At 46.5% G+C, this 27,366-nt stretch overlaps 1 protein-coding gene across 1 annotated transcript; it reads right to left on the reverse strand.

Moving 5' to 3' along the window:
• Positions 1–5,220: 5,220 nt before the first annotated feature.
• On the reverse strand, positions 5,221–16,985 carry LOC133381908 (leucine-rich repeat-containing protein 14-like). Its single transcript, XM_061621488.1, has 4 exons — positions 16,878–16,985; positions 9,275–9,643; positions 8,526–9,161; positions 5,221–6,650 (listed from the first exon to the last, which is right to left on the reverse strand). Exons 2-4 carry the CDS (start codon positions 9,595–9,597, stop codon positions 6,080–6,082), a joined length of 1,530 nt encoding a protein of 509 aa, XP_061477472.1. The 5' UTR covers positions 9,598–9,643; positions 16,878–16,985; the 3' UTR covers positions 5,221–6,079.
• Positions 16,986–27,366: the final 10,381 nt, after the last annotated feature.

Genomic DNA, 27,366 nt, shown 5'->3' on the forward strand with positions numbered 1-27,366 from the left:
CCTGCTTTTCTTAATGCCTCTAATACTGTGGTAATTTCATACGTCACTGTGTCAAGCTTTTCTCTTATGGTATAGGGTCCCTCCCAGTTAGCCTGTAATTTATCATGTTTCCTGGGTATGAATGTCATAACCATATCTCCCACATCATACACACATTCCCTGGCTGTTCTGTCATACCAGTAACTTTGCTTCTCCTGAGCTTGACTCAAATTCTTTTGTACAGCTTCCATCATCGATGTTAATTTGCTGCGGAAGTGTAATACAAAATCAACTACAGATGTTTTGTACTCTCCCAGGGTTCCTTCCCATGAATTTTTTAACAGTTCCAAAGGTCCCTTCACTTTTCTAGTGAACATCAGTTCAAAGGGTGAGAAGCCTGTTGACTCCTGAGGGACTTCTCTGTACGCGAATAAGAAGCACCCAACCGTTCATCCCAGTCTTGTGGGTGATCTTGAACATAACTTCTTATCATGCCCTTCAGAACCCCATTAAATCTCTCAGTCAATCCGTTAGTGTCTGGATGGTAAGTGGTGGTCTTTAGATGTTTTAGACCACAACACTTCCACATACATTGCATCACTTCTCCCATGAATACACTGCCTTGATCCGTCAGCACTTCATGAGGGAAACCCAGCCTCATAAAGATTTTTAACAAAGCCTCTGCCACTACAGGGGCTTCTACAGATCTTAATGCTTCCGCGTCTGGGTATCTGGTGGCAAAATCCACCACCACCACTAGATATTTCTTGCCATGCCTTGTGGGTTTGGAAAAAGGGCCCACCACTCTATAAAAGGGATGTCCAATTATAGGAAGGGGCTTTAAGGGTGCCTTAGTCTTTACGCCACTTTTTCCCACCTTTTGGCATATACCACAAGATAGACAATGTTGTTTTACATCTTTGGAGATATTTGGCCAATGATAGTGTGCAGCCAATTTCCTCTTGGTCTTTTTTATTCCAAGATGTCCTGCACATGGGACATCGTGGGCTACCTCTAGCAATCCGGTTCTGTATTTGCTAGGTACTATCAATTGCTTCACTGGTTCACATTCATCCTTTCTCTCAGCAGGCATCCACAGTCTATATAAAATCCCATTCTCACACACAATTTGATTCCTCAGCTTGTCAGTAAAGGGAATCTTTTGTGTCAGGGCTTGGTCCTTTATTTGCTTCAAACTTGTATCCTTATTCAGTTCTTCCCTGAACTGCTCTGCCTCATCACTAGAGACCACTTGATACAAGTTGTTTCTTTCAGCAGGCCTTCCAGGGGTTGCTATGGTGACCGTAGGCTCGAAAACAGGTTCCACCCTGTTTCCTTCAGCCCCTTTTAACATGGCTTCTGTTTCTCTGCCAAGTTGTTGTCTGGCTACCACATATATTTTTCCTTGTGCCCCCATTACATCTCTTCCCAGTATCACTGGTTCTTGTTGTTGGGCATTAATACCTACTTTATATTTTCCCTCTCTGACTCTCCACTGCATTTTCACTAGGGCCATGGGTAAGCTTTCTGGTTGACCCCTCACTCCTTGGATAGTCACCATTTCCTGAGGTAATATTTCCTCAGATTTTATTAAATCTGGCCTCAGTAACGTCTGAGCGGCACCAGTATCAAGCAATGCCCAATAATTTGCCCCTTGAACACACACTTCCTCTCTTAGACTCGAATCCAAGTCTTTTACTTCTGTCCAGTTTATCTGGCAGAACTGAACCTTTTTCGTTGTTAGATCTTTTGGGTTCTGTTTTTACTGCCCTTGCCTAAGCAGGATTACTAATGGGGTTGGCAACCTCACATTGAAAATGTAGGTGCCCCGGTCTACCACATTTATAGCATAATTTCTCCTTCATTTTAGGGTACACAGATCCACTCTGGGGTGTCCTGTGCCCTTCAGATTTTACTGGAGGACTCACTCGCTGTGGCACCACATCCTTTTTGCCGCCATTATATGGTCTGGGTTTAAACTCTCTTGATGTTTTCCCCACCCAGCCAGTTCTGTTGGAGGCAAAGTGATCCACCATCTCTGTGGCCTCCTACACCGATGTAGGGGAACGATCTTTGACAAGGAGCCTTATTTCTGGTGGTAACTGATGGAATAATTGATCCAGTATCATGAGGCTTTTCACCTCTTCCACTGACTGAGCTTTGGCACTACTCATCCACTTTCCAAATATATCCATCAACTTTGCTCCCAGTTCAACAAAAGACCTCCCTGCTTGGATCTGACAGTTTCGGAATAACTTTCTAAAATAGTCAGGTCCCAGTCTGAACCTTTTGTATACTGCCTCTTTAAACTCAGCATATGTGACGGGCTTGTCTGAGGGGAAATAGTGGTATACCTCTGCAAATTCCCCTTTGATCAGGTTTGATAAATATTGCATATATTTATCCTCCAGTAGCCCCCACATTTTAGCTGCCTTTTCAAAGGTGCTGAGGTAAATTTGTGGATCTTGTCCCGGCTCAAACACCGCAAAATCTTTTGGTGTAACCTTTATTTTGGTTTCATTTCTGTCCTTTCTTGTTTCATCAGAATGAAACTTGTCTCTTTCAAATTTTAACTTTTCCACCTGTATCTCAGCATCCAATGCTCATTGCTTCTCCCTCTCCTCAAACTCCATTCTCATTCTCTCAATTTCCAACTCCCTCTGCTTTTCTTTCTCATCCGCCTCCCTCCTCAATCTCTCAATTTCCAACTCCCGTTGTTTTTCCTTCTCTTCCATTTCAAAGACCCTCTGCTTGTCTTTTTCCTCAGCCTCCCATCTTAACTTCTCTCTAAAATACTCTATATAAGCGGGATTGCTTAAGTATCCTTCTGGGGTCTCTTCCCTGACAGGTGGTTTTTGCTGGACAGTTGTAAATCCTATTAGTGCTACCCTCAATTCATCTACCCCTTTACCCTCGTGAGGTAAATTGAATGTTATGCACTTCTCCACCAGCTCCTCTCTTTTCATCTTTATGTATTCAGCCATGCTGTTGGAGTTCACTCACTCTTTGCCACACACTCTTTGCCAGTCACTCTCACAAGTAATCTTTATTTATTTCTGTTTGCCACACCACTGTTTAGGGACTCTCTATTTCATATCTGGACTCTCTTTTGTTCATATCCCACCGCTACAGCCAACACCTGTGATGCCCTTCCCTGGCTCTCCCTGTCAGGTTCCTACCTGCTCGTGGCTACTGCCTTTCACTAGGCACCACCAGGGACTCCACCAGTCTGGACTGTCCTTTTTTATGGTTTCTCTCTCCGCTCTAGCACAGATCTCAATAGATCCCCCTGCTAGGCAGCACCACCAGTCATGTTCTACAACCAATGTTCCCAGAGACCTTGCCTGAGTCTCCCTATCTGGTTATATTTGTGACTGCGTGCCTATGCTGTTCCCAACCCCCTTGTATCACTGCAGATAACTCATAACTCAGGGTTGCTCTAGATACTTATGAATGTTATAATCTCCTCTTCACCGCTGCCACCATTTGTTACTGTTTCCCTACAGCCTTGGTCATTACCTTACCCTCCCTTCTGGTCTGTGAAACCCCAGCCAAGGATCAGGCCTTCGGTAAACCAAAATAGTATTTATTAAATAACATTAATAACAAGATAACTTTGATAATGATCTACAAGCTTATGGTTTCATCTATTACTGTGATATTTGACTTATTACTAATCCGAACTCCACCTCCCTCCTTCTCCACACTCTCCTGACATACACCAACTCACACCAACCTCCCAACTCCACCAAAACAACCCACTCACGTCCACCCAGATTCAACTGTCCTCCTTCCATTTATACTCTCAGCCATCCAAACACTCAGCCAATCATCCAGCATTCTACTGCTCATTTACTCCCCCCTCCTCTTTCATTCCACTTACCATGTATCTTCTATACAAACAGCACTTACCATATATACATTAATACAGGAACATCACACCCAGCTATGTGCCTATTTGAGTAAGGAGGACCTCACATCAGTTGTACATGCTCTGGTAACGTCGCGTTTGGACTACTGCAACACGCTCTACGTAGGGCTACCTTTGAAGACAGTTCGGAAGCTACAGCTAGTGCAAAATGCGGTGGCCAGATTGCTAACTAGGACCAAGCAGTTCGAGCACATAACACCTGTTCTGGCTCACCTGCACTGGCTCCCAATATGCTTCTGGGCCAGATTCAAAGGGTTGGTATTGACCTATAAAGCCCTATACGGCACGGGACCATGATACCTGTCGGAACGCCTCTCCCGGTACGAACTGGACTGTACACTACAGTCTTCTACGAAGGCCCTCCTCCGGGTCCTAACTCATAAGGAGGCCCGGAGGGTGCTGACAAGATCTAGGGCCTTCTCAGTGGTGGGCCCCGAACTGTGGAATAGTCTCCCCGAGGAGGTGCGCTTGGCGCCAACACTATTATCCTTTCAGCGCCAAGTTAAAACCTTCCTCTTCTCCAAGGCATTTTAATCTTAATTAAAGTTAATTTCAATTTAAGTTAATTCAATTTTAAATACGTTGTACTGATTTTAGTTTGTGTTGTTTTTATATGCTCTGTTGTATTGTATTGTGTGATTTTATTGTACTTGTGATTTTATTGTACTTGTGTTCACCTCCCAGAGAGCTACTGCTAGTCAGGCGGTATAAAAGTTGAATAAATAAATAAATAATAATAATTTTGAGGCTGATCTTGTTGGGCGGCATTGCTGATGATGCTGGAGGCGCTCCTTCAGATTGACTGGGCCGAAACCATGTAGGGATTTAAAGGCCAAAACCAACACCTTGAATTGGGCCTGGTAAGCAACTGGTAACCAGTGCAACTCCTTCAGCACTGGAGTGATGTGATCTCGCCGGCGGCTGCCTTTAATCAGGCGTGCCACCACATTCTGTACCAGTTGCAGCTTCCAGACTGTTTTCAAGGGTAGCCCCACATAAAGCGCATTACAGTAGTCTAGGTGAGAGGAGACCAGGGCATGTACTTAAGTGTGTAGAATATGTGCAGCTGTGCTGGCTGGGGCTGATAGGGGATGTAATCCAAAACATCTGGAGGGCACCAGGTTTGCAAAGGCTGCCAGGGTGATGCAAGAGCCATTCAACAAAACCTGCCCCTGCAAGGTAGAATTCCCCCAGCTTCAACAGCTCCTTCTTCCTGCAATTGTCATGATGCTACAGACTGGAACTCCTCTCTTTCTCTCCTTGCTTGTCTGAGTAGAACCCTCTTCATAAGCAGACACCAGGCACCTCAATCACTCTCAGATGAATCATCTTTTATTTCAGCCCAAAGTTCTCTGTATATAATCTCATCTCCCCTTCCTTCTGTCCTTACTAGGATTAGATCTTCCTCCAGATTCTAGATCGACAGACTGCCTCTGGCCATCAAGTCTATTTACGAAAGGGGCCAAATCCTTTTACAAGCACCCAACTGGCCTCCATCTCAGGCACTCACAGCAGCACACAGAAGGAAAGACAGCGATATCCACTTTGCAAAGTTTTAGCTAAGATGTTACAAAATAGATGTAAAAAAACCCTACCCCACCCCAAACAAAACAAAACCCTACCCCTAACCCCAGGTATTCATTCCTACATGCACCAGAAAGGGCTCAGAGTGTCTTTGGGCTGCCATTCAATGCTGGCCCTTGTCTTTAACAGGGATGCACATTTTGCCACTTGCTGTCCCAACACGGCAGACGGCATCTGCTCCTCTCTTCCTGCCACCACTGGCCTGCTAGTCCCCTCCTCCACAGTCACTGCTGCTTCCAGGGCTTGGAAGGAACGCTAAGCAGCTATCCTGTCCACCAGTCCTTTTAAGGTGAAGGGCCTGCCGCAAAGGGAACTCCATCCCACTCCTAAGCAAGGAGAAAGAGCAGAGCTGGGCTTTGGTGGCTCTGGACTCTCTCTTTCTCTGGGCCGGAAGTAGAGCGCAGGCAGCTCCTCCAACAGCTGCTGCACTTGGGTATCCCAGGTGCATCTTTTTGGTTTTAGAAGTACCAGGACAGACATGGCGGCCAGGACATGCCCACTGCAGGATGGTGAGAGGCAGGTAAGTGGTGGCAGGAGAGAGGGGAGGGCCCATCTGCTGTCTGTTGGCAAGAGACACCAGCAGGGCTATAAACTAAAAAAGTCCAGGCTCCTGTGGCGGCAGAGGTTGGTGGTCCAGGTGACATCTGCCCGGTTTGCATTCAGCAGCATCTGCTGGAGTTCGTTGCTGACCCGAGAGAACTTCTCCTCGTCCACAGAGCCATTGTGAAGGTTGGCGGAGGTGGGGGGCCACGGCAAGTCCTCCCCATAGCAGTCCACTGGGTAGGGGTAGATGACAAGCTGCAAGTCCAAGAGAGCCACCGTCTTATGGAGGAGGTTCTTCAGCCCTTTGGCCGAGATGGGGTTGCCAAACACGCCCAGGTAGCGCAGCCGGGAACAGTGGCAGAGGGCAGGGAGGAGGACGCTCAGGTGGGTGTCCATCAGGCAGCACTTCATGATGTCCAGGTGGAGCAGAGTAGGGGCAGCCTGCATGAGCAGGCCTCGGAAAGGCTGGAGAAGGCAGTCAGAGAGGTTGTTCCCACTCAGGTCCAACTTCTTCAGGGCAGGGGTGTGGAGGCTTTGGGAAAGGTAGGCCAGGTCGTTGGGCAAGAGGTAACAGAAGGCTAGCTCCAGGCTCTCTAAAGGGCTTTGCAGTTTGCTGTGGGAACAAGGAAGGGGGACAGTCACCAACCCTTAGTACATCCTCTATATCCTCATCTGCTAATGCAGCTCCTAATTACTCTTACTCATTTGAAGTCTCATTTACTTACGAGTGAGTAATTTGTAAAATGAACTCCAGCCCTGAGCTCAGAGTGGCTCCCCCCGCCGCCACGTTTGGGGAGAAAAAAACCCTCCTTCAGCCAGTTCCATCCTATATCCTAATACTGAACTCATTCGCTAAGTGTGGATCCTCTTTATACAAAACCTCAGAGTGATTTACATAATAAAAACATAAAACACAAGACATCAGCTCATCAAATACAGTTAAACATTCAGCAGGATGACCAATATATAGAAAGACATTCCAGCAACAGCAGCTCCGGTTCATTCACAGACCTCCCACAAAGGCTGAACAGCTGTGTCTTCAGGCGATGCCTTAAAGTCATCAGTGGGTGGGCAACAGTTTTTATCTCAATGGGAGATAGAATGGTAGGGAGTTCTATACGTGGAGTCAAAAGAACACCACTGATGCATAAGGGGCAGGTATCAGACAGTTTGGTTTACCCCAAGGTTTGCAGAAGCACAAAACATATTTGGAAAAAAACACAAAGGAGAGAACCCTCAAAATAGCCCAGTGAGGATCAAGCATGTTCCGTGGCTTTGGAATGCCGGATGAGTGTTGGGGAGCAGGGGGAATCATAGAATAGTAGAGTTGGAAGGGGCCTATAAGGCCATCAAGTCCAACCCCCTGCTCAATGCAGGAATCCAAACCAAAGCATTCCCAACAGGTGGCTGTCCAGCTGCCTCTTGAAGGCCTCCAGTGTCGGAGAGCCCACTACCACTATGGGTCATTGGTTCCAACGGAGGTAATTGGAGACAATGGAAACCAGAGTAAGGACGGAACGGAGTATCCTGGAATAAGATAAAGCTGGCTAAAATCCTGAATGCAAACATTCTTGACATCCACGGTCGGAGGCAGTGTGTTTCTGAATACCAGCTGCTGGTAACTGCTGTGCTCAGGTCCCGGTTGCGGGTTTCCCATGGGCATCCATTTGGCCACTGTGAGAACAGCCAATCTGCCGGCCGGCCTGCTGTAGACCCAGCCTATTACCCAGCACCCTGTAGAGGCTGCAGCTGCCAAGGCCCAGGCTGCAGCCACTGCTGCAGCCTCCATGTAGCTCACACCACCCCGACTGCGACAACATGATGGTGTGAGGGCTTACATTTATATATATATAGAAGTGTCTTTTCTCAACCACTGCCGAGCATCTGATTAGGGAACTATATGTCTACTACTAATTACACAAGTTGCAAACTTTTGGGGCATGGAAATCAAATCAAGCCCCATTTTTAAATGGGCCGACATACAATACCAAACACCCCCTGAGTGCAAGCTGAGCCATCTACAAGTATATTTGTGTCCTCTCTCTTTTTCATCATTTTCCATTGTTATACCAAAGCAGTTTTGCTCCAAGGACAACCGATGCTTCACCTGAAGAGGCTGCGGCACCATGAAGATACTAAGAGCACTAAGCAGATGGAAACTCCAGTGCTCAGCGGTGGGACACCTGCTTTACGTGCACATGCAGACAATACTGAGCTAGATGGAGCAAGGGTCCGACCAAGGGGGTTGGACTTGATGGCCTTACAGGCCCCTTCCAACTCTACTATTCTGTGATTCTGTGACTCAGCCTAAGGCACCTCCCTGTGTTCTTAAGTAGCTCTCAAGCATGGTTTGCCTATTGTATGTTCAGAAGTTCAATCTCTACTGTGGGTTCTTAAAAAACTACACGAGCACAAGCGACGGTTTTGCACAACTTTCTTCTCCCTCTCTCTCATTCACACACACACACCCCTTGTTTGTACAGCTTACCTTAGTAACAGTCTCAGCTTGCCGGAAAGGTGGGAGGAGCCCAGGTTCAGCTCCTTGAGGCAGGTTAGACGACTGAGCTGGGTAGCAACGTATTGCAGGCTCCCCTCCATGCCCACCATGCGGTGTGTCACGTCAATGTTGCTATAGGGCAGTTTCAGGCTCGCCAGAGTGGTGAACTTGGCCAGGTGTGGGAGGACAATATTCAAGCCGGAGAGACCGAGGGTGTTGAACCTCAGATCCACCTGCCGGACCCCGACCGGGTCCAGAAACTCCAGGATCCCCACGGTACTGGCGATGGAGAGCTCCTCCGCCCGGAAGTCCCGGCACCTCAGCCGCAGAGCGTTGCTGCTGTTGATCTGCAAAGCATCCTTCAAGACTCCGTAGGAGGTGCTGTTCACAAAAAGATCCACCCAAACTTCCATGGACACAGGCTGCGAGGGGGAAAGGGCCACGGAGTTGTTGTAGGGGCCTTTCCTCCTCTTGCATGCCCATTTCGTGCTCTTGCTCTGCTGCTTGGAGAGATCCAGGCAAGCCTTCGCCAATGTGACCGTCCTGGACCAGAGGCTCATGCTTTCGGGGCCCTGCCCTTCATCCTGCAGGCCAGTCATGTCTAGCACCTGCAGACACTGCCCTTTGCTACCAGGGAGGCCAGAAAAGAACAGCCATTAGAACCATCCCCCTCCCTCAATGCACATCCTCACCCCAACCCCTGTAGGAGAAAACCTGTGGGCACATGAACTGTCAGGTACCTCTTATTGCGGTGTCGATCCTCCAGCATTTTAATCAGGTATGTCACCACTCCCGAAATAACCATCTGGATGCAAAACTTGTTGGGTTTCTCCTGGATCAGGGCACGTTCGCAATGTTGACATTTTCGCAACAGCTTCTGAAAACTGAGGACTGGAAAGGGCCAGGTCTGCACTAACTGTTGCAAGCACAGGTTCCTCTTGTCCATGAAGGCCGCCTTGAACAAGACAGGGTAGAGATCCTTTGGGAGGAAGGTCAGGGCATCCTGCAGGATAGTGAGGTCAGAGACGACCTTCTGAGCACAGAGGAAGACCAGGGAGTTCATGGCAGCAACCAGGCAGACAGCGAGCCAGAAGGACAGGGCCACACCACTGAAGGAAGAATTTTTATTAGATTTATCTCCTGTTCAGCTCAAAAGAATCAGCGTAGATGAAGGTCTCCTTACACCCTTTACTCCTGTGGAATGCTTTTGCCAGAGGTGTGCCTGGTGCCATCACTATCAATCTTTAGGAACCTGGTGAAGCCTTTTTTTTTATTTACCCAGGAATTTTGCTCCTAATTTGGTGTTCATCATTTAGTGGGCTGGATAAGATGTGTCTTTTTTATGTTATTATGGAATGAGCACTTTCAGTTAACAATCTTGTTTTACCTTTAAAGTTTTCAAGATTTTATACTGGATGCATTTTAGAAACTGTAAGTTGCTGTGACACCATTTTTTTGGTAGTAAACAGTAAACCAAATCTAATAAATAATTATAATAGAAGCATCGGTTGAGAAACAATGGCTGGCACAAGGCCACTCAATGCTGCTTCCATACACACACACCTAGGCTGGCTGCACACCATGCGTTGAAAGCACATGCCTTCCCCAAAGCTGGGAGTTGTAGTTTGTTAATGGTGTTGGGACTGTAGATCTGTGAGGGCTAAACCACAGTCCCCAGGATTCTTGATGGGGTAGGGGGACATGTATTTTCAGTGTGTGGTGTGTAGGCAGCCACACTCTCTCTCACACACACACACAATTTTCCCAGCAGTTCCCTGTGAGTGTTTAAGTTTGCTTCTTTGGGAAGGCCTTTGTACAGCCCACCCTAGTCTTTCCTAGCCCCCTGTAGCGATTTAATTCCCCTCCAGTTTCGTCCGTCCATCCGTCTACGCTCTCTCTCTCTCTCTCTCTCTCTCTCTCTCTGTCTCTTTGTCTCTCTGTCTGTCTCTCTGTCTGTCTGTCGGTGGGTGGGTGGGTGGGTGGGGCTGGACATCCAAATGAGGCTTGCCCAGAAGACTATTCTGATAGTTTGTGCCCTAGATGAATTAGTAAAAGGGGTATGTGTCTGGATTGAGCAGGAGTGGTCCCAGTATCAGATCGTGATTTTTAAAAATAAGTTTTTATTAGAAACATAGAAAGGGCACACAAAGAGAGCATAAAAAATTTGAAATTAGAAACCAGACACCAAAAACTTGCAGGAATATAAGGTCCTGCTTAAAGATACCAGAAACAACGTTCATGAGCAAGAAAGTACATATTACACTAGAAAACTCACCGGAACCTGTTTTAAATGCCCTTGAGACATGGGCAGTAATAGATATTTCCTGAGGATGTGCAGAGTGCATGTCTCACCCTTGCCATGACCAGCTCTCCACACATCTAGGTTTGGGGCTGAGGTCTTGGGGGGGCATGAGAGAAGGCATGGACAGGATCCTTGAGGGACCATCTCCAGCCACACAAGCCACCATCGGGTGCCATCAGGTGCGTGCTTGGCAGTGCCTGAGGCAGAGCCTTCTTCGCTGTGTCTCCCAGACTTTGGGATTCCCTGCCCCAGGAGGTTCATCCACCCCTATCCCCGATGGCATTTTGGCACAAGGTAAAACTGACTAACCTCAATGGCTGGTTTTAGTTAATGATTCATTTTTGTCTTGAGATTTTCATTCTCTTGGTTTGTAAACCTCTTTAGGTACTGCTCTTTCCAACAGAAAGGTGGCCATAAATATTTTAAACAAATAAATGTTTAAAAAATAAAGAATGAACAAGGAGTGTTTCCAGTTTCTCCCCTAAATTCTGGCCCCCAGGCTGAGTGCCTCTGAACATGTGCAGAGAGCCATACCCTTGAGTAAAACCAAGCTTTGTTTTTGTTTTGAAGAAAAGCTCCAAAGGACAAATTGCTTCTGGGCTGTGCAGCAAAGTGCCCTTTCCGTTCAGCTATGAAGCAGCTTTTTAAAAAAACAGTTTATGTCTTGAGTACGTCTGAGGATGTGCAGAGTGCTCTCTTCTGAAGGTTATCTCCATTTCTTTTTGCACTGTTAAACACATCTTGAATTACATAGAAAACTAATTAAAATACCACCGATTCCCTCCCCACAGCTTGACACAGATCTATCCTGGTAACTAGCCAGAAGGGGGATGGAACACAGGGCCAGTCGGACACCTTCCGTGCTCATGTGCATGGCCACAACAGCCAGCCAGGGCGGAGGTGCTGGCATCCCCCAAGGCGAGCCGTTAAAAAGGTCCAGCGGGAGAAGGTGTCAAGAGGGGGAACGGAGAGGAATGGGAAGGAGTCTCAGCAGCCTGGCTGGTGATCATCGCCTGTTCCAGAACGTGGCTTTCTCAGGCCAGGAGTGGGGCCCCCATTTCGGCCCAAGGCTTTCGAGGGCCACGTACCAGGACTGGACAGGGCCAGAGGCAAAAGTGGGCGGAGCAGTGAATATACATTTTAGCTTTGTGCAACAGGCTTGTTTCCATGCCCAACTCGCACACACCTCCTCTCTATATTTGCTTATTTTATTTAACAAAATTTGTATACGGCTTGAATGTAAAGACCTCTAAGCAATTTACAAAAAATAAAAATGATAATGCTAGCACTAACAACTTGAATTGGGCCTGGTCGGTCACTGGCAGCCAGTGCAGCACTTTCAGGACCAGTGACACTTGGTCCCATCAGGCTGCCACACTTAGCAGCCTAGCAGCCACGTTCTGCACCAGCTGAAGCCACCAGATCATCTTCAAGGGCAGCTGCATATACATGGTCCAGATGGGAAGTCACCAGAGCATGGACAACTGTCTGGGTAGCCTCAGCTGGATATTAGCACTCCTGGCCATGGTAGGCACTTATGTCTTTCGTGACAAATGGACTTATTTTATTTTTAGCATGAGTTTTTAAACTGGTTTTTTTAAAGTGTTTTTAAATTTGTATATTTGTTTTTAATGTTTTTAATTGTTGTAAACAAGAGAGCTTTGGCTATGGGGCGGTATACAAATGTAGTACTAGTAGTAGTAATAATAATAATTGTGACGTCCTTCCCTGGTTCTCCCTGTCAGCTTCCCACCCGCTTGTGGCTACTGCCTTTCATTAGGCACCACCAGCGACACCACCAGTCCGGACCGTCCTTTATATGGTTTCTCACTCCGCTCTAGCACAGATCTCACTAGATCCCCCTGCTAGGCAGCAGCACCACCAGTCACTTCCTGTAACCGATACTCCCAGAGACTTTGCCTCAGTCTCTCTATAGCTGGGAAAAGAGGATGTGGCTGGGGAGGGCGTAGGCTGAGGAGAGTCCCAAGGGCCAGGCAGAGAGGCCTGGAGGGCCACATTTGGCCTGACCCTGAGCTTCCCCACCTTGCTCTGGCACATGGCTTCAGCAGGGTAAATGGGGGGGCAGGATGACATCCTTCCTTTCTCAGGCAACCACACCAACTTTGCCAGCTTGATTCACTCTTCTTTGCAGCTGCCCCTGGGAAGGCAGAGGCCTGGATATACCCTGCAGAGAGAGAAGCTGCTCCCAGCACCACAGGAGCAAGAAACACGCAGGACCATCAGGAAAGACCAAAAGGCCGGCTCCATGAGCCTCCTCTTCACATATAGTGAAGTCAGACTCAGCAGGCAGCAGCTGTTGTTGTTATTATCGTTACTGCAAATTTATGGACCACTTTGCAGCCTGAAGCCATCAAAGCGGCGTACGAGAAGATAAAAATGAGGTAAAATACGAGTTCAAAAACTCAATTACAACCATTCCTACAAAGTCTAAACACAATAAAACCATCCCTACAGATGCTCAGTTAATGTTCCATGGCTGGCTGGGATACGCTTCCTTAAAGATGTTGCCTTCAGTAAGAACCTAAATATGAGTCTGAGCACCTGTCTAACTGCAGCTGGTAATTTCGTTTATTTATTATTTGACTTATACCCCTCCTGGCAGGAGTTCAGGGTGGTCACTGACCCCTGAGGACTGGAACTGCAACACTAAAAGGCCAGTTTGCAGTACAAACGAAGTGCGCTTCTGGAGCACGCAGCCCGCTCAGCAGGGGCAAAATGGTCCATTAGGTCACCTGCCCCCATGTTTTTTAGCACTTTGACTCCTAAACCCAAAACTTTAAAGTGGGTTGCACATTGGCAGCTGGTGAGCTCCCTCAGCAGAGGATACTCCAGTCAACAACCTAGCTGCAGTCTTCTGCACCAAGGGCAGCTTCCCTGTTAAGCCCAAAGGAAGCCCCACATGGTGTGTGTTGCAGTAATCTAGTCTTGACATTACCAGTGCTAGCTACACAGTGGCCAAGCTATCTTGGTCCAGGAATGGCCGTAGCGGTCTCACCAACTGGAACTGGTAAAAGGGACTCCCAGCCATGATGGGTCCAGGGTATGGATCTGTGCTTTCAGAGGGAGTGAAACACAGTCCAGAACAGGTAGCTGAGCGATCTCCCAGACACAGGGACCACTCACTCAGAGGCCTCCTTCTTGCCAAGGTCTAAAAGTTATTGGCTCTCATCCAGGCACCATTGCACCCAGGCGCTGGTCCAGATGTGCCACAGTCACTTCCAATCCAGATGTAATGGAGACATAGAGCTGCATGTCCTCCATAAAGTGATGACATTTTGCTCCAAATCCCTCAATGAAAACTCCCAGTGGCTTCATACAGAAATCACTAATAGGCAAAAAAAAACTTGCTTTTTAAGAATGTACCTATAGCCCACGCTATTTCTATCAAACTTTAAAAAGCATGGAAATTGGGCAGCTCTAATGAATGTACCAGGGGAGCAGGAGACCTGAACTCCTCTCTGATATATTGGACTGCCCTACAAATTGGTCAAAATGCAAGCACAATTTGGGTTGGTCTTTCACAGTCCAATCCACTTGCTGTGTAGCTTGGAAGAATTTGGTAACATGTGCCTCAGAGTAGGCAGGGGAGGAGGAAGAGGGGAAGGAGGGAAAAAAGCAGGTCTGATCATTTGCATGTGTATTGAGTTCAATGGGATTTACTCCTATGCAATCATGGTTAGGATAGAAATAACTGACCATGGGGAAGAGGGGAAGGGGGAAGGGGGAAGGGGGAAGGACCGTATTGGAGGTGGCAATGGAAGAGGAAGGCAGGTTTGATCATTTGCATGCTTATAGAGTTCAGTGGTATTTACTTCCATGCAATCATACTAAAGATAGGTAAAACTGACCATGGGGAGGAGGAAGGGGAGGGGGAGGGAAGGGGCAAGAGGGAGGGGATAGGAAGGAGGAGAAGGGAGGGTGGGTTTGATCATTTGCATACGTTTTGAGTTCAATGGGTTTAATTTCTGTGCAATCATGTTTGAAAATGGAAATGGACTGCCTTCAAGTCAATCCTGACTTATGTTGACCCTATGAATAGGGTTTTCATGGTAAGCAGTATTCAGAGGGGGTTTCACCATTGCCATCCTCTGAGGCTGAGAGGCTGTGACTGGCCCAAGGTCGCCCAGTGAGCTTCATGGCTGTGTGGGGATTCGAACCCTGATCTCCCAGGTCGTAGTCCAACACTGACTGGGAGAGGGGCAGGGAGGAGAGGGGAAGGAGATTGGATGGGTGGGCACTGGGTAGAGGGGAAGCCCCTTTCCTTTCCAAAAGGAAAACATTATGAACAGTATCATTGCTTTTCAGCGTTTCCCCACCTTTTTATTCTACAGCAGGCACATGTAGCCTCCCACCCAAATTTAAAGCAAAGCTGTCCCTGGCCACATCCACACCAGGCCTTTATTCCACTTTGGACAGTCATGGCTGCTCTCAAAGAATCCTGGGAAGTGTAGTTAGTGAAGGGTGCTGAGAGCTGAAAGGAGACGCCCTGATCCCCTCACAGACCTTCAATCAGAGCGGCTGACTGTTAAACCTCTCTGGCCACTGGAGCTCTGTCAGTGCAACAGGAGTCTCCTCTCAGCACCCTTCACAAACTACACTTCCCAGGATTCTCTGAGGGAAGCCAGGACTGTCTCCTGAAATCAAGTCTGGTGTGGGTGGGGCCCCCTGATTAGCCAGGCCCAGCAGCTGTGAGGTTTTTAGAACACTACAGTTGGTTCTTACTGAGCATGCCCAACGCTTTCATTGGCTTCCAGCCAAAATTTATTAAATTAATTAAAAATCAGCCAGGGATTTTTTCAACTTTTAAACTGCAGCAGATGAAGGTCAGGGTATGGGGCAAGGTCAGTATTAGGATTACAGGTACTCTGTGAACATGGCTGAGTTTTAATGAATTTCAACAGATTATGAGAACTCTGGCAGAAAAAAGTCCAAAAGGGCTCTGGGTTTTATTCCTCTCTTTTTAGACTTTGAACTCTCGATTCTCTCTGACTGTTTTGTGTATCGCCCTGAAAATTGACAGGGTTGTTAAGCAAGCCTCTCTGAGTTCAGGACTATAAGTCTTGTAAGGTTTTGTTTTGAAATGAGCTTATGGGAAGCATCAGAATGGCATGGGGAGCTATTTTCCATTTAACATTGCGGAATGTGAAAAATCCCCACTGGCTATAGTATACAGCCACTCTTGTGGCTGTATAAGAAGTCCCAGAACTCTTGGGAGGAAGCCACATACTTGCCATGTACACAGTGGATGTGCCACAAAGGTGTGTGGTGTGGAGAAGCTGGAGAACGCCCTCTGATTTAGTAGGGAACTTTCACCTGGTGTGGGAAGAGGGAGGGAAGTCGCTCCCAATTTGCACCAGTTTCAGGAAAAACGTCACTCGCCAAACAGTTTGTCTGCCGGGCTACCCTAAAACAAGGAGGGCACGGCCACGTTTCGGCTTTCCGGAATTAAACGGCGACTTTAATGCTAACAGTATAGGAAACTGGGGAGGGCTGGCAGAAGGGCAGTATTGGAAGAAGAGCCTCACTATTCAACTATCGCAGCTGAACCAAAGAGGCGCCTCCATCTCCAAGCTGAAGGCCACAAATTTCATCACCGGAACCACAGCGGGATGCTCCGATCCGGCCCCACACAGCCAGCCCAGCTCAGGGGGCAGCAGACGGGATGGGGCAGAGCTGCGGGCTCCGATCTGGAGGGTCTGCGGGGAGGGGGGCTTCAGGGGGTCCTCACCCTCTCCCACCCTCCCACCCTCCCACCCTCCCCTCCTCCCCCTCTCCCCTCCTCCCCTCCTCCCCCTCCTCCCCTCCTCCCCCTCTCCCCTCCTCCCCCTCTCCCCTCCTCCCCCTCCTCCCCTCCTCCCCCTCCCCTCTCCCCTCTCCCCTCCTCCCCCTCTCCCCCTCTCCCCTCCTCCCCCTCTCCCCCTCCTCCCCCTCTCCCCTCCTCCCCTCCTCCCCCTCTCCCCTCCTCCCCCTCTCCCCTCCTCCCCCTCTCCCCTCCTCTCCTCCCCGCCCCCATTGCCTACCTTTCTTGGGAGGCGCCCCCCACGCAACCCTGCCAGCCAACATCGCACAAAGAGGGGCTCCTCCAGCGCTCCCAGCCTGCATTGCTGGCAGGGAGGCGGGGCAGGAAAGGGATGTCCCTCCTTTATGCTCTTTCCTTCCACTCCGTGGTCCTTTCTTGACCCTTAAAGTGGCTGGAGCTGCTCGGCTGCTTCACATGGAGAGGGAGGGGAGGCGGGAAGCCCCTTTCTGGCCTGTGGCCCTTCCCCATATTAAAAATAAGAATGCCATGCACATTTTAAAAAAAGCCTTCGAAGGAACACCTTAATTAGCCTAAACCCTGTTTCCTTTACCTGTTGGATTTCTCTGTGCAGGCAGGGACTTTTCTGCTGACTTGTATTGGCGCTCATATTTGATATTGTATTTGTCAGGCATCTTGTTACTTGTGTGTGACCCCCAATTTATCTTTGGACACTCCCCCCCTCCATCTGCAAAAGAGGGTGCACCTTTGCTCATGAAGGGGATGGATATTTGTGTCATTGTCTGTGAGTGCAGCAGAGGGTGTGACCCACATACAGTGGACTGGGCCCAGGAAATCCTCTTGGCACTTTGGCACTCTTGGTTACCCCAGGGAAAGGAGGAATCCTGAGCGAGTGAGGATTGGAGGAGGCCAGCAGCAGGCAGAACGAGAAGACCTGTGAGGCTGAATCCCAGAACTTGTCTACTTAGCTACTTAGCTGAATCCCAGAAGCAGAACCTGATCCGGGCTCCCTCATCCCCAAAGTAAGGAAGAAAATGAAGCACAGCTCTCATTCTGCCTGATCCCAGGGCAAGGTGGAGCTGCGGGTGAGAATTCTCACGTGTAGCCTGTGAATGCAAGAATTCACACATGGGGCCCCCAACTTTGTCCACATGTGCATAAGTCCTTGGGGGTACAGCACCAGAGTCCTCAACATCATGCGTGCTCTGGGCCCCATAAACCCTCTGTGTGGTGCTGCAAACCTGACCACGGGGGTTGTGGCACCGAAAGCATTCCTCGGTCAGGGTGTTGTTTTTTCTAGGGCTCCCCTTGCATACTTTATAATCGATAGCACACATCCCATTTAGGTTTTTTGAACAGTTTCTGTATTTTTTTCATTTAAATGCATATTTCTGGTTTAATAATGTTAACGTCCGTTTAGATTTTACACATGGGCAGTTTGATTTCCTGTTTATTTTACTATGTTTGTTTCCAGTTTAATAACTGACATAATTAGTTATTTCGGTTTATTTAAAAAAAGACCCAGCGTTGAGGTTTTTACCTGGATTAGACAGACCTGCTACCCGGCGCCTGCTTGGTTCATTAGGTGGCAATCTGGGCAGGCGCCGAGCTGCAGAAGGAATTTCTTTCCCCCTGCCCCTTTTATCTGGCAGCTGATTTAATTTAAAAGCATGTGGGTGGGATGGAGAACCATAAAAGCAAACACCAGCCCCTCAGCAAGGTAAATTCATTTGCGCCCATCCCCGCTCTGAAAACCTGCGTACAGCAGGGCCCCACTCATATGGCAGGTTAGGTTCCAGAGCCCCGCCACAAAATGAATACTGCCAAAAAGCAGATCAGGTGTAGCGCGGGGGTCTGGATCCTAACCCGCTGATCACTCCAGAGGAGGAGAAGATCAGATTTTTCCCCTCCTCGGGCGTTAGCGGCTCCAGTGGGACTGATCCCACCAGAAGAGGAGAAGATCCGCTGTAGCGTGCTAGAGCGGATCTTCCCCTCCTCCGGAGCGACCAGCTGGAGTGTGCAAGGGTCCGGAGGAGGGGAAGATCGGCTGTAGCAAGCTGTAGCCGACTTCTCCTCTTCTGGCACGATCAGACTCCCCGCTTGAGCTGATCGCATTGGAGAAGGGGAAGATTGTTGGAATAGGCAAATGTTGCATGTTCCCTTGAAGGGATATTTTGGGAACATCCCATGTACCTGTTTCACCATGATGTAACTTCCTAATGGGTGGGGTTACTTACCTGACTTCCTCCTCCTTTGTCCTGGGGGATTTCTTGCATATTCTCTATTGCTGACCTTCCTACCATTGAGAGAGGCCGTAGGGCAAGATGCTCCCAGCTGAGTGCATCAATACTAAAGACTAAGATGGACTGAGACTATTTCTCTTTCTTCGAAGCTAGAGCCTATCTTCTTCTGAACATGTGAAGAGGTTGTGAGTAAACATTCTTTTCTTTTACCTAAAGGATTGTGCCTGTTGTTATTTAAACCCAGGGAAGGTGGGCTGGTTGACATTCTCATTCTGCTGCTTGTATTTTTACAACTCTGCTAAGAAATAGGACCAACCAAATTAGTTCCTATTTCTATGTGTATTTTTATAATATCAAACAAAGATCACTTGTAGCACGCTACAGCGGATCTTCCCCTCCTCCGGCGAGATCAGCTGGAGTGCGGGGAGTTCCAGCCCCCCTCCAGCTAATCGCCCCACCAGCGCAGTATTAACAGAACACCGGAAAGTGGGGCGCTGAGAAGCTGGGCCCTACTCTAGTGAGTTTAGCCTTCGATGGGAGTTTCCCCCCCCATTTTGTAAGAAACCCAACCACCACCAGCAGCAGCAGCCTCCTTCCCCCCCCTCCCACCTCTTCCCCACTCACTTGGCAGCCTCCCTTCCCCCCGCCTTCATCTGGATGGTAATTCACTACTTTTTTGCATAATGAGTAAGTAACTTCATTACATTTTGCTTGTAACAGAATGAGTGGTAATTTCATTACTTTTCAGCTGTAACTGTAATGTTTCCAACATTACCTTTGGATGTTACTTGAGGGGGGGGAAGGGAAGTCTGCTCCTGTGATTGGTGGACAAAAGACGTGTGTCTCACACTGGGCTTCTGCACAGTGTTGCTCTTCCCTTGTGCTCTGTGTTCGGAGGCATGAGGGAGGAAGTGGAGAGCCAGGCCACGGAAGCAGAATGGAGGTGAAGAGCTGATGTGAGTGATGATGATGTGTGTGCATGCCACCACTGCCTGTCCTGCCACCCCCTTCCCACCTGCCACCTCCTCTCCCCTCGTGCCAGAGATTTGATCTTCCATTATCTGTTTTTGAAGAAAAGATACAATGGACAGAACAACAGATGTATTTAGAAAAACATTTACTTAGAAATCAAAGCTCGCTTCTTTAAACAGTCCTCTTCATTGATTTCATGGGTGGTCTCTCCAAACCTCACCAGCTTCAGAGACATCCCTGGAAGGAAAAAACACACAGAGATAATGAGGGGGATGGCCATTATCAACAGAGAATTTTATTTATTTATTTTAATTTATATACCGCCCTAAGCCCAAGGGCTGTCTGGGCGGTGTACATAAAATAAAGCAATCAGGAATATATAAATACAATAATACAATAGAATCAAACCACCCAGAGAGCTTCGGCTATGGGGCGGTATTTAAATAAATAAATAAATAAATAATATCCAACAGCCTCACCCAGGCACCGGTTTCATCTATTCAAGACTATCCACCGGCTTCTGCGACTGGCTTCTGAAGGTGAATTTCAGCCAGCTTCCTCCGCAAACATCAGCCAGTCTCAGCCTTGCAGCATCCGCCAGCTTCCAAATGCGAAATCTACCGGCTTTTTAATGTTTTTAGTTGTAAACCGCTCAGAAAGCTTCGGCTATGGGGCGGTATACAAGTATAATAAATAAATAAATTCCACCCACCATCTGCCAGCTTCTGCTAGGTCCATCGCTAGACATCAGCCAGCTTCAGATTGTGCATATCAGCCACCTCCAAGCCGTGATCCCGCTCAGCAAGTAAACTTGCCTCATTATCAATCCATGATGGCATCTGGCAGCCATCCATTTGCCAGCTTGCCTCCTGCAAGTGAAAGAAGACCAGGCAAGGCTTTTCCCTCAGTCCACTGGCTTTCCACTTGGTCCACCCTTATATCCACTCAGCAGCCATGTGCTTTTGTGGCATCACAGGCAGTCCACAGCTCATGGCAACAGCTGAGGAGGCCTCATCATCATCATCTCTTCACATACCTCACAACTGTGGGTGTAACTCAGCTGTGGTTTATTTCATTGCCCTTTTAATATTAAAATGTTTTATAGCCCATCCTTCATCTGTGCTGATACTGGCCTGGGGAAGATTGTTCAGCCCAAGGATGACATTCCCTTGTGGGCAAATGTTCCAGGGACTACATGCCAGATGTGGGCAGGGCCAGAGGCAAAATTGGGCATGGCCAGATGCATACTCGGGTGGAGCAATGGCCGTGACTTCTCTTTGTACCTTCGGCTCCATTCCAGCTATGCAAAAATCAAGAGTTTCTGTACTTTCCAGTCAAGTTAAGTAATAGCTGTCATCATAGTTCAAGGACACGAAAACACTCGAGGAGGGTTTAGAGCTGGTCCTGTGAGGGGCATGGCCTGCAAAGATTCCTGAGGGCCAGGCAGAATGTGTTGGATGGCTGCTGAGATTCCCCTCACCTGCTGTAAAATAGTTTTTATATAAAATAAAACCATGAAAACAGTCTTCGTGGTGCCAGCAAACTTATATTCTTCTAAGGAACTAAGCATTGCTGAAAAGGACTAAGGAAATCTGTACTTTGATTTCACTGGACCAGGTTCAAGGTTCCTCTGTTGATATACAAAGCCCTGAACAGCTTGGATCCAGCATAATGTATGGACTGCCTGAGCCCTTCATTCCCAGCTTCATCGCTGAGATCCTCCGGAGGAGCACTGTTAGTTGTCCTCCATGTTAGAGGCCCAACTGGCCTCCTTTAGAAGTTGGGCATTTAGTGGTGCCAGTCTCATTCTGTAGGCCCAGGGGGCCTTCAACTCCCCAGGATTCAGCTTATTAGCCCTCACGCAGCCAACTACTCAAAGCAGGGGTACATCTTTCTTTGTGGTGAAGGCAATCTCCCTAGAGAGTGCCATGGAATGCAAAGAAGCAAACTTTGGTCCAAAAACTCTGGTTTATGTTACAGGCAGGTTTTGGTATCTTTCTTAAGGGCAGAAAGCAGACAGTCCAGAGCCCTTTTATATCAGCAGTCACATCCCACATATTCATGAAAACCCCACCCCTGGCAATCAGATCATTCAAAAGTACAGCTGCAACATAAATTATATTTGAAAAAGCTCAAAAGGACATAAGAGGAACCCTGCTGGATCAGATTTAAAGACCGTTAAGGTCTCTCCACAGATCCTTTTTATTGAGCTAGGCTAGGCTGTTAATATATAAGCTGCAGCTCTTGTTAATGGGGGGATGTGGAGGGGGGCACTCCACATACATTGTACTGAGGCCAGGAAATCCTGTTGGCACCCATGGGTGCAAGTCAGCCGCTAATGCTACAGGAGCCCACCAAGCAGAAGATGAAGGCACTCAGCAGCCCACTGGAAGTCCCAGCAGGTTTCCGTTCCTGACAGATGACAGCCTGGCTGCATGGAGCTGAAGGGATCAGAATCTGTGAGGTAAACACAGTCACCGGCCTCGAGCTCTTGGGGCAGGAGGGACCCTCAGGCTTTTCCCTCCAAAAATCCTCCTCAGATCACAGAGGACGGGACTTATAGTAATGAATACCCCCCAATATTTCCAGCTCGTTCCCTTCTGGGGTCCCTTTTCACTCTTTGCCTGGAATTTGCAAGGTGTCCCGCATGCACCCTTGCCTGGGCTGTCTCTGCCTTTGCCCTCAATGACTCCCCACACAGAAGGTTTCACGTCCCAACGCTTCTTGCTGGAATCCTGTAACTTCTCCACCTGAAGCTCTTTCCACACTCCAAGCATCTATAAGGTTTGTCCTCCTACACCTGCTCCTCACCCTTTTCCAGTGATACTTCAGATGGTTCTCCCTCAGCCTTGACCCCCCAGATGTATCCTGATGGAATGAAAAGGAAAGGAGCTAAAATGCTGTGGAGAAATCCTGTGAATATATTATGATTTGTACTTTGAAAACATATTTCTGGGAGTTCTGTTGACATCAGAGTTTAACTGTCGAAGCTCGACGCCTTGTATGGAGTTATTTTATTATTTATTTATTTATTTATTTAATTTGGATCCCACCCTTCCTCCCAGCAGGAGCCCAGGTCGGCAAACAAAGTGCTAAAAACACTTTGAAACATCATAAAAACAGATCTTAAAATACGTTAAAATAAAACAGCATTAAAAACATTTTAAAAAACGTTTTAAAGGGTTAAAATATTATTTAAAAACATATTAAGCAATTCTTACACAGACACAGACTGGGATAGGTCTCAACTTAAAAGGCTTGTTGGAAGAGGAAAGTCTTCAAAAGGCACTGAAAAGATAGCAGAGATGGCACATGTCTAATATTCAAAGGGAGGGAACAAATATTCAAATATTCAAAGGGACGGACCAAAACAAGATGTGCTGATAATCATGGGGGACTGCAATGCAGAAGTAGGGAACAGAGAAGAATTAGGAATTGTGGGGAAATGGGGCCTAGGAGACCGAAACGAAGCAGGAGAAAGACTTGCTGAATTCTGTGAAGCCAATGATTTGTTTCTTGCCAACACATTTTTTGAACAACCGAAAAGACGACTATACACGTGAACATCACCAAATGGTCAATGTAGGAATCAAATTCATTATATAATTGGTAGCAGAAGGTGAAGAAGTTCCATACTTTCTGCAAAAACAAGACCAGGAGCAGACTGCGATACAGATCATGAACTGGTCGTATCGAAAATCCGAGTAAAGCTAAAGAAGACCAACAAAGCAATCATAACGCCAAAATACAATTTAAATAACATCCCAGAAGCGTATAAAGATCAAATAAGGAACCAGTTTGCGGCTTTGAACTTAGTTGACAGAGAACCAGAAGAACTATGGAGTGAAGTCAGAGACGTTATCAGAGAAGAATGCAAAAAGACAATACCTCTAGTTAAAAAGAGAGAAAGACCCCAATGGATGACTGAAGAAACTCTTCAAATGGTTAAAGAGAGAAGGAAAGCAAAAGCAAAAGGAGATAGAAACACGGTCAGAACCCTAAATGCAACTATACAACAACTAATACGTAGGGACAAAGAGAACTATTACAATAGTTACTGTATAGAAATAGAAGAGGACAACAAAAAGGGTAGAACAAGAGCCCTGTTGCAAAAGATTAGAGAAATGAAAGGGAAATTTAAACCACGAGTAGGGATGTTGAATAATCAACAGGGGAACACACTGACTGACCCAGATGAAATAAAAGGAAGATGGAAGCAATACACTGAAGAACTCTATAAAAGAGAAGCCAGAATGACAGATTCATTCACAGAGGAACCGTATGATGAAGAAGCAGAAATTTTACAATGTGAGGTGAAAGCTGCTCTTAAAATATTTGGAAGACACAATCACCAGGAACAGATGGCATAACAATAGAGTTGCTGCAAGCTAATGAGACTGAATCTGTCCAAATTTTGACTAAAATCTGTCAAGAAATATGGAAAACTAAATAATGGCCCACTGACTGGAAGCGTTCCATATACATCCCAATTCCAAAGAAAGGGGATCCCAGGGAATGCAGTAATTATCAAACTATTGCCTTAATATCCCATGCAAGTAAAGTAATGCTCAAGATTCTGCAACAAAGGCTCTTGCCATATATGGAGCGAGAAATGCCAGACGTCCAAGCTGGATTTCAAAAGGGAAGAGGTACCAGAGATCATATCGCAAACTTACGTTGGATAATGGAATGGACCAAGGAATTTCAGAAGAAAATCACCCTGTGCTTTATAGACTACAGCAAAGCCTTTGACTGTGTAGATCATGAAAAACTATGGAATGCTTTAAAAGAAATGGGGGTGCCACAGCATCTGATTGTCCTGATGGGTAACCTATACTCTGGACAAGAGGCTACTGTAAGGACAGAATATGGAGAAAACGATTTGTTCCCCATCGGAAAGGGTGTAAGACGGGTGCATTTTATCACCCTATTTATTTAATCTATACGCAGAACATATCATACGGAAAGCAGGATTGGACCAAGAAGAAGGAGATGTGAAAATTGGAGGGAGAAATATCAATAATTTCAGATATGCAGACGATACCATACTACTAGCAGAAACCAGTAATGATTTGAAATGAATGCTGATGAAAGTTAAAGAGGAAAGCACAAAAGCAGGACTACAGCTGAACATCAAAAAGACTAAAATGATGACAACAGAAGATTTATGTAACTTTAAAGTTGACAATGAGGACATTGAACTTGTCAAGAATTATCAATACCTTGGCACAGTCATTAACCAAAATGGAGACAATAGTCAAGAAATGAGAAGAAGGCTAGGACTGGGGAGGGCAGCTGTGAGAGAACTAGAAAAGGTCCTCAAATGCAAAGATGTATCACTGAACACCAAAGTCAGGATCATTCAGACCATGGTATTCCCGATCTCTATGTATGGATGTGAAAGTTGGACAGTGAAAAAAGTGGATAAGAGAAAAAATCAACTCATTTGAAATGTGGTGTTGGAGGAGAGCTTTGCGGATACCATGGACTGCGAAAAAGACAAATAATTGGGTGTTAGAACAAATTAGACCAGAACTGTCACTAGAAGCTAAAATGATGAAACTGAGATTATCATACTTTGGACACATAATGAGAAGATATGATTCACTAGAAAAGAGAATAATGCTGGGAAAAACAGCAGGGAGTATAAAAAGAGGAAGGCCAAACAAGAGATGGATGGATTGCATCAAGGAAGCCACAGACCTGAACTTACAAGATCTGAACAGGGGGGTTCATGACAGATGCTCTTGGAGGTCACTGATTCATGGGGTCGCCAAAAGTCGTCGTCGACTTGGAGGCACATAACAAGAACAAGGTGCTGCTACACTCTGCATTGTGCAGAATGAACTTCCCAATAAGACGGTATCTGCAGGAGGCCCTCACCTGGAGAGTTCAGTGACCGACTGGGTATATAAGGGGTAAGACGGTCTTTCAGGTATCCTGGTCCTGAGCTGCGTAGGGCTTTGTACACCAAAACTAGAACCTTGTACTTGGTCCGGCAGCAAATTCTAGCAGTAGGTGCTTGGTAACAGGTTGTGGAAAGAGACACAGAGAGAGACAATTTTAACAAAAATCTGTTTTGTTTTTCCTCCATTTAAGGTGGACAGCCTGTTACATATGCACAGCTGGAATTTACAAACCTAGGATGGATCTTGTCTGACAGGAACATGGCTCTTTCCACTGCCCAGAGGGCTGCTCGCATCCCCTCCCTCCCTCCCAAAAAGGTTAACCCCCTGTTACCTGCAACACGAGACAGTGCTGGAACATGAGACCCAGAGAACAGATGGCACTCTGCGAGCTACTGGGGAAGAACAAAGGACAAGTACGAGTAGCGCTGTGACTAATGACGCAGCTGGGTCAAAGCCGAAAGGAAGCCCAGAGGGTGATGCGCACAGATGCAAGAGGAGAGTCCAGAGTTGTACGACACACAGAATAGGAACATGGAATGTGAGAACCTTTCTCAGCATCCAAGAAAATCAAAGCAGCTTGGATGTCATTTCGTTGTTCTAGATATTCCAACACATTCAAAACATTCCTGACATTATCACGTAATTGTCTTTTAGGTAAAAACCCCGCTTGATCTTCCTGAATAAATTGTTGTAATATTATTTTCATTCTTTCAGCCAAAATCATTGTAAAAATTTTATAGTCATTATTCAGTAAAGATATTGGCCAATAATTTTTTGTTTTAGTTAAATCCTGCTCCTCTTTAGGTATTAATGTTATATTGGCATTTTTCCAACTATCCGGTATCTTCCCCTCTTGTAAAATAGAATTCATTGTATACTGTAAAGGTAGTAAAAGTTCCTCCTCCAAGCATTTGTAATACATTGTTGATAGTCCATCCGGTCCTGGCGCCTTTCCTAATTTAATTTTACTTATAGCCTCAGATATTTCTCTTGACGTAATAGGACCATTAATAGCTTGTCTCTGAAGATCTGTAATTTGGGCAAATTCTGTTTGGATATATACTCTTCTATTTTTTCTGAGGGAATTTCCTGACACTTGTACAAAGTTGAATAATATTGATGGAAAACCCTTTGGATTTTTAAATTGTCTGTCAACATCTCATCTCCTTCTTGTATCTTTAAAATAAGATTTTTTGTCGTTCTTTTCTTAATTTATATGCTAGCAATTTCCCCGGTTTATTTGCAAATTCAAAAGTCCTTTGTTTAGCAAAATTTAATTTCCTTTCCATTTCTCTAACTGTCAACATTGACACTTGTTTCTGTAACATTTTAATTTGATTTACAGTAGAAGCTTTAGTTGGATTCTTTTTCAATTCTTCCTCTTTTTGTTTTATTTCTTCCAAAATCAATTGCATTTTCTGTTGTTTCTTCTTTTTTAATTCAGAATTACATTTAATAAAATATCCCCTCATAAATGCTTTACTTGTATCCCAAACAATATTTTCATCTGTTCCTTTATGTAAATTGTGTTAAAAAAACTCTTTTAATTTCTTCTTACATTCCTGCACTATTTTATCATTCTGTAATAAAGATTCATTTAGTCTCCATCTAAATCCAATTTTTTTTT

The sequence above is a fragment of the Rhineura floridana genome, chromosome 3, assembly GCF_030035675.1.
Source record: "Rhineura floridana isolate rRhiFlo1 chromosome 3, rRhiFlo1.hap2, whole genome shotgun sequence".
NCBI lineage: Eukaryota > Metazoa > Chordata > Lepidosauria > Squamata > Rhineuridae > Rhineura > Rhineura floridana.

Excerpts from the sequence above, each read along its gene's own strand:
- LOC133381908 (XM_061621488.1), bottom strand. The coding sequence starts at position 9,597 with ATGAACTCCCTGGTCTTCCTCTGTGCTCAGAAGGTCGTCTCTGACCTC. Across the intron at positions 9,162-9,274 it reads GATCGACACCGCAATAAGAG|CAAAGGGCAGTGTCTGCAGG; the intron begins GTACCTGACAGT and ends CCTCCCTGGTAG. Across the intron at positions 6,651-8,525 it reads AAGCTGAGACTGTTACTAAG|CAAACTGCAAAGCCCTTTAG; the intron begins GTAAGCTGTACA and ends TTGTTCCCACAG.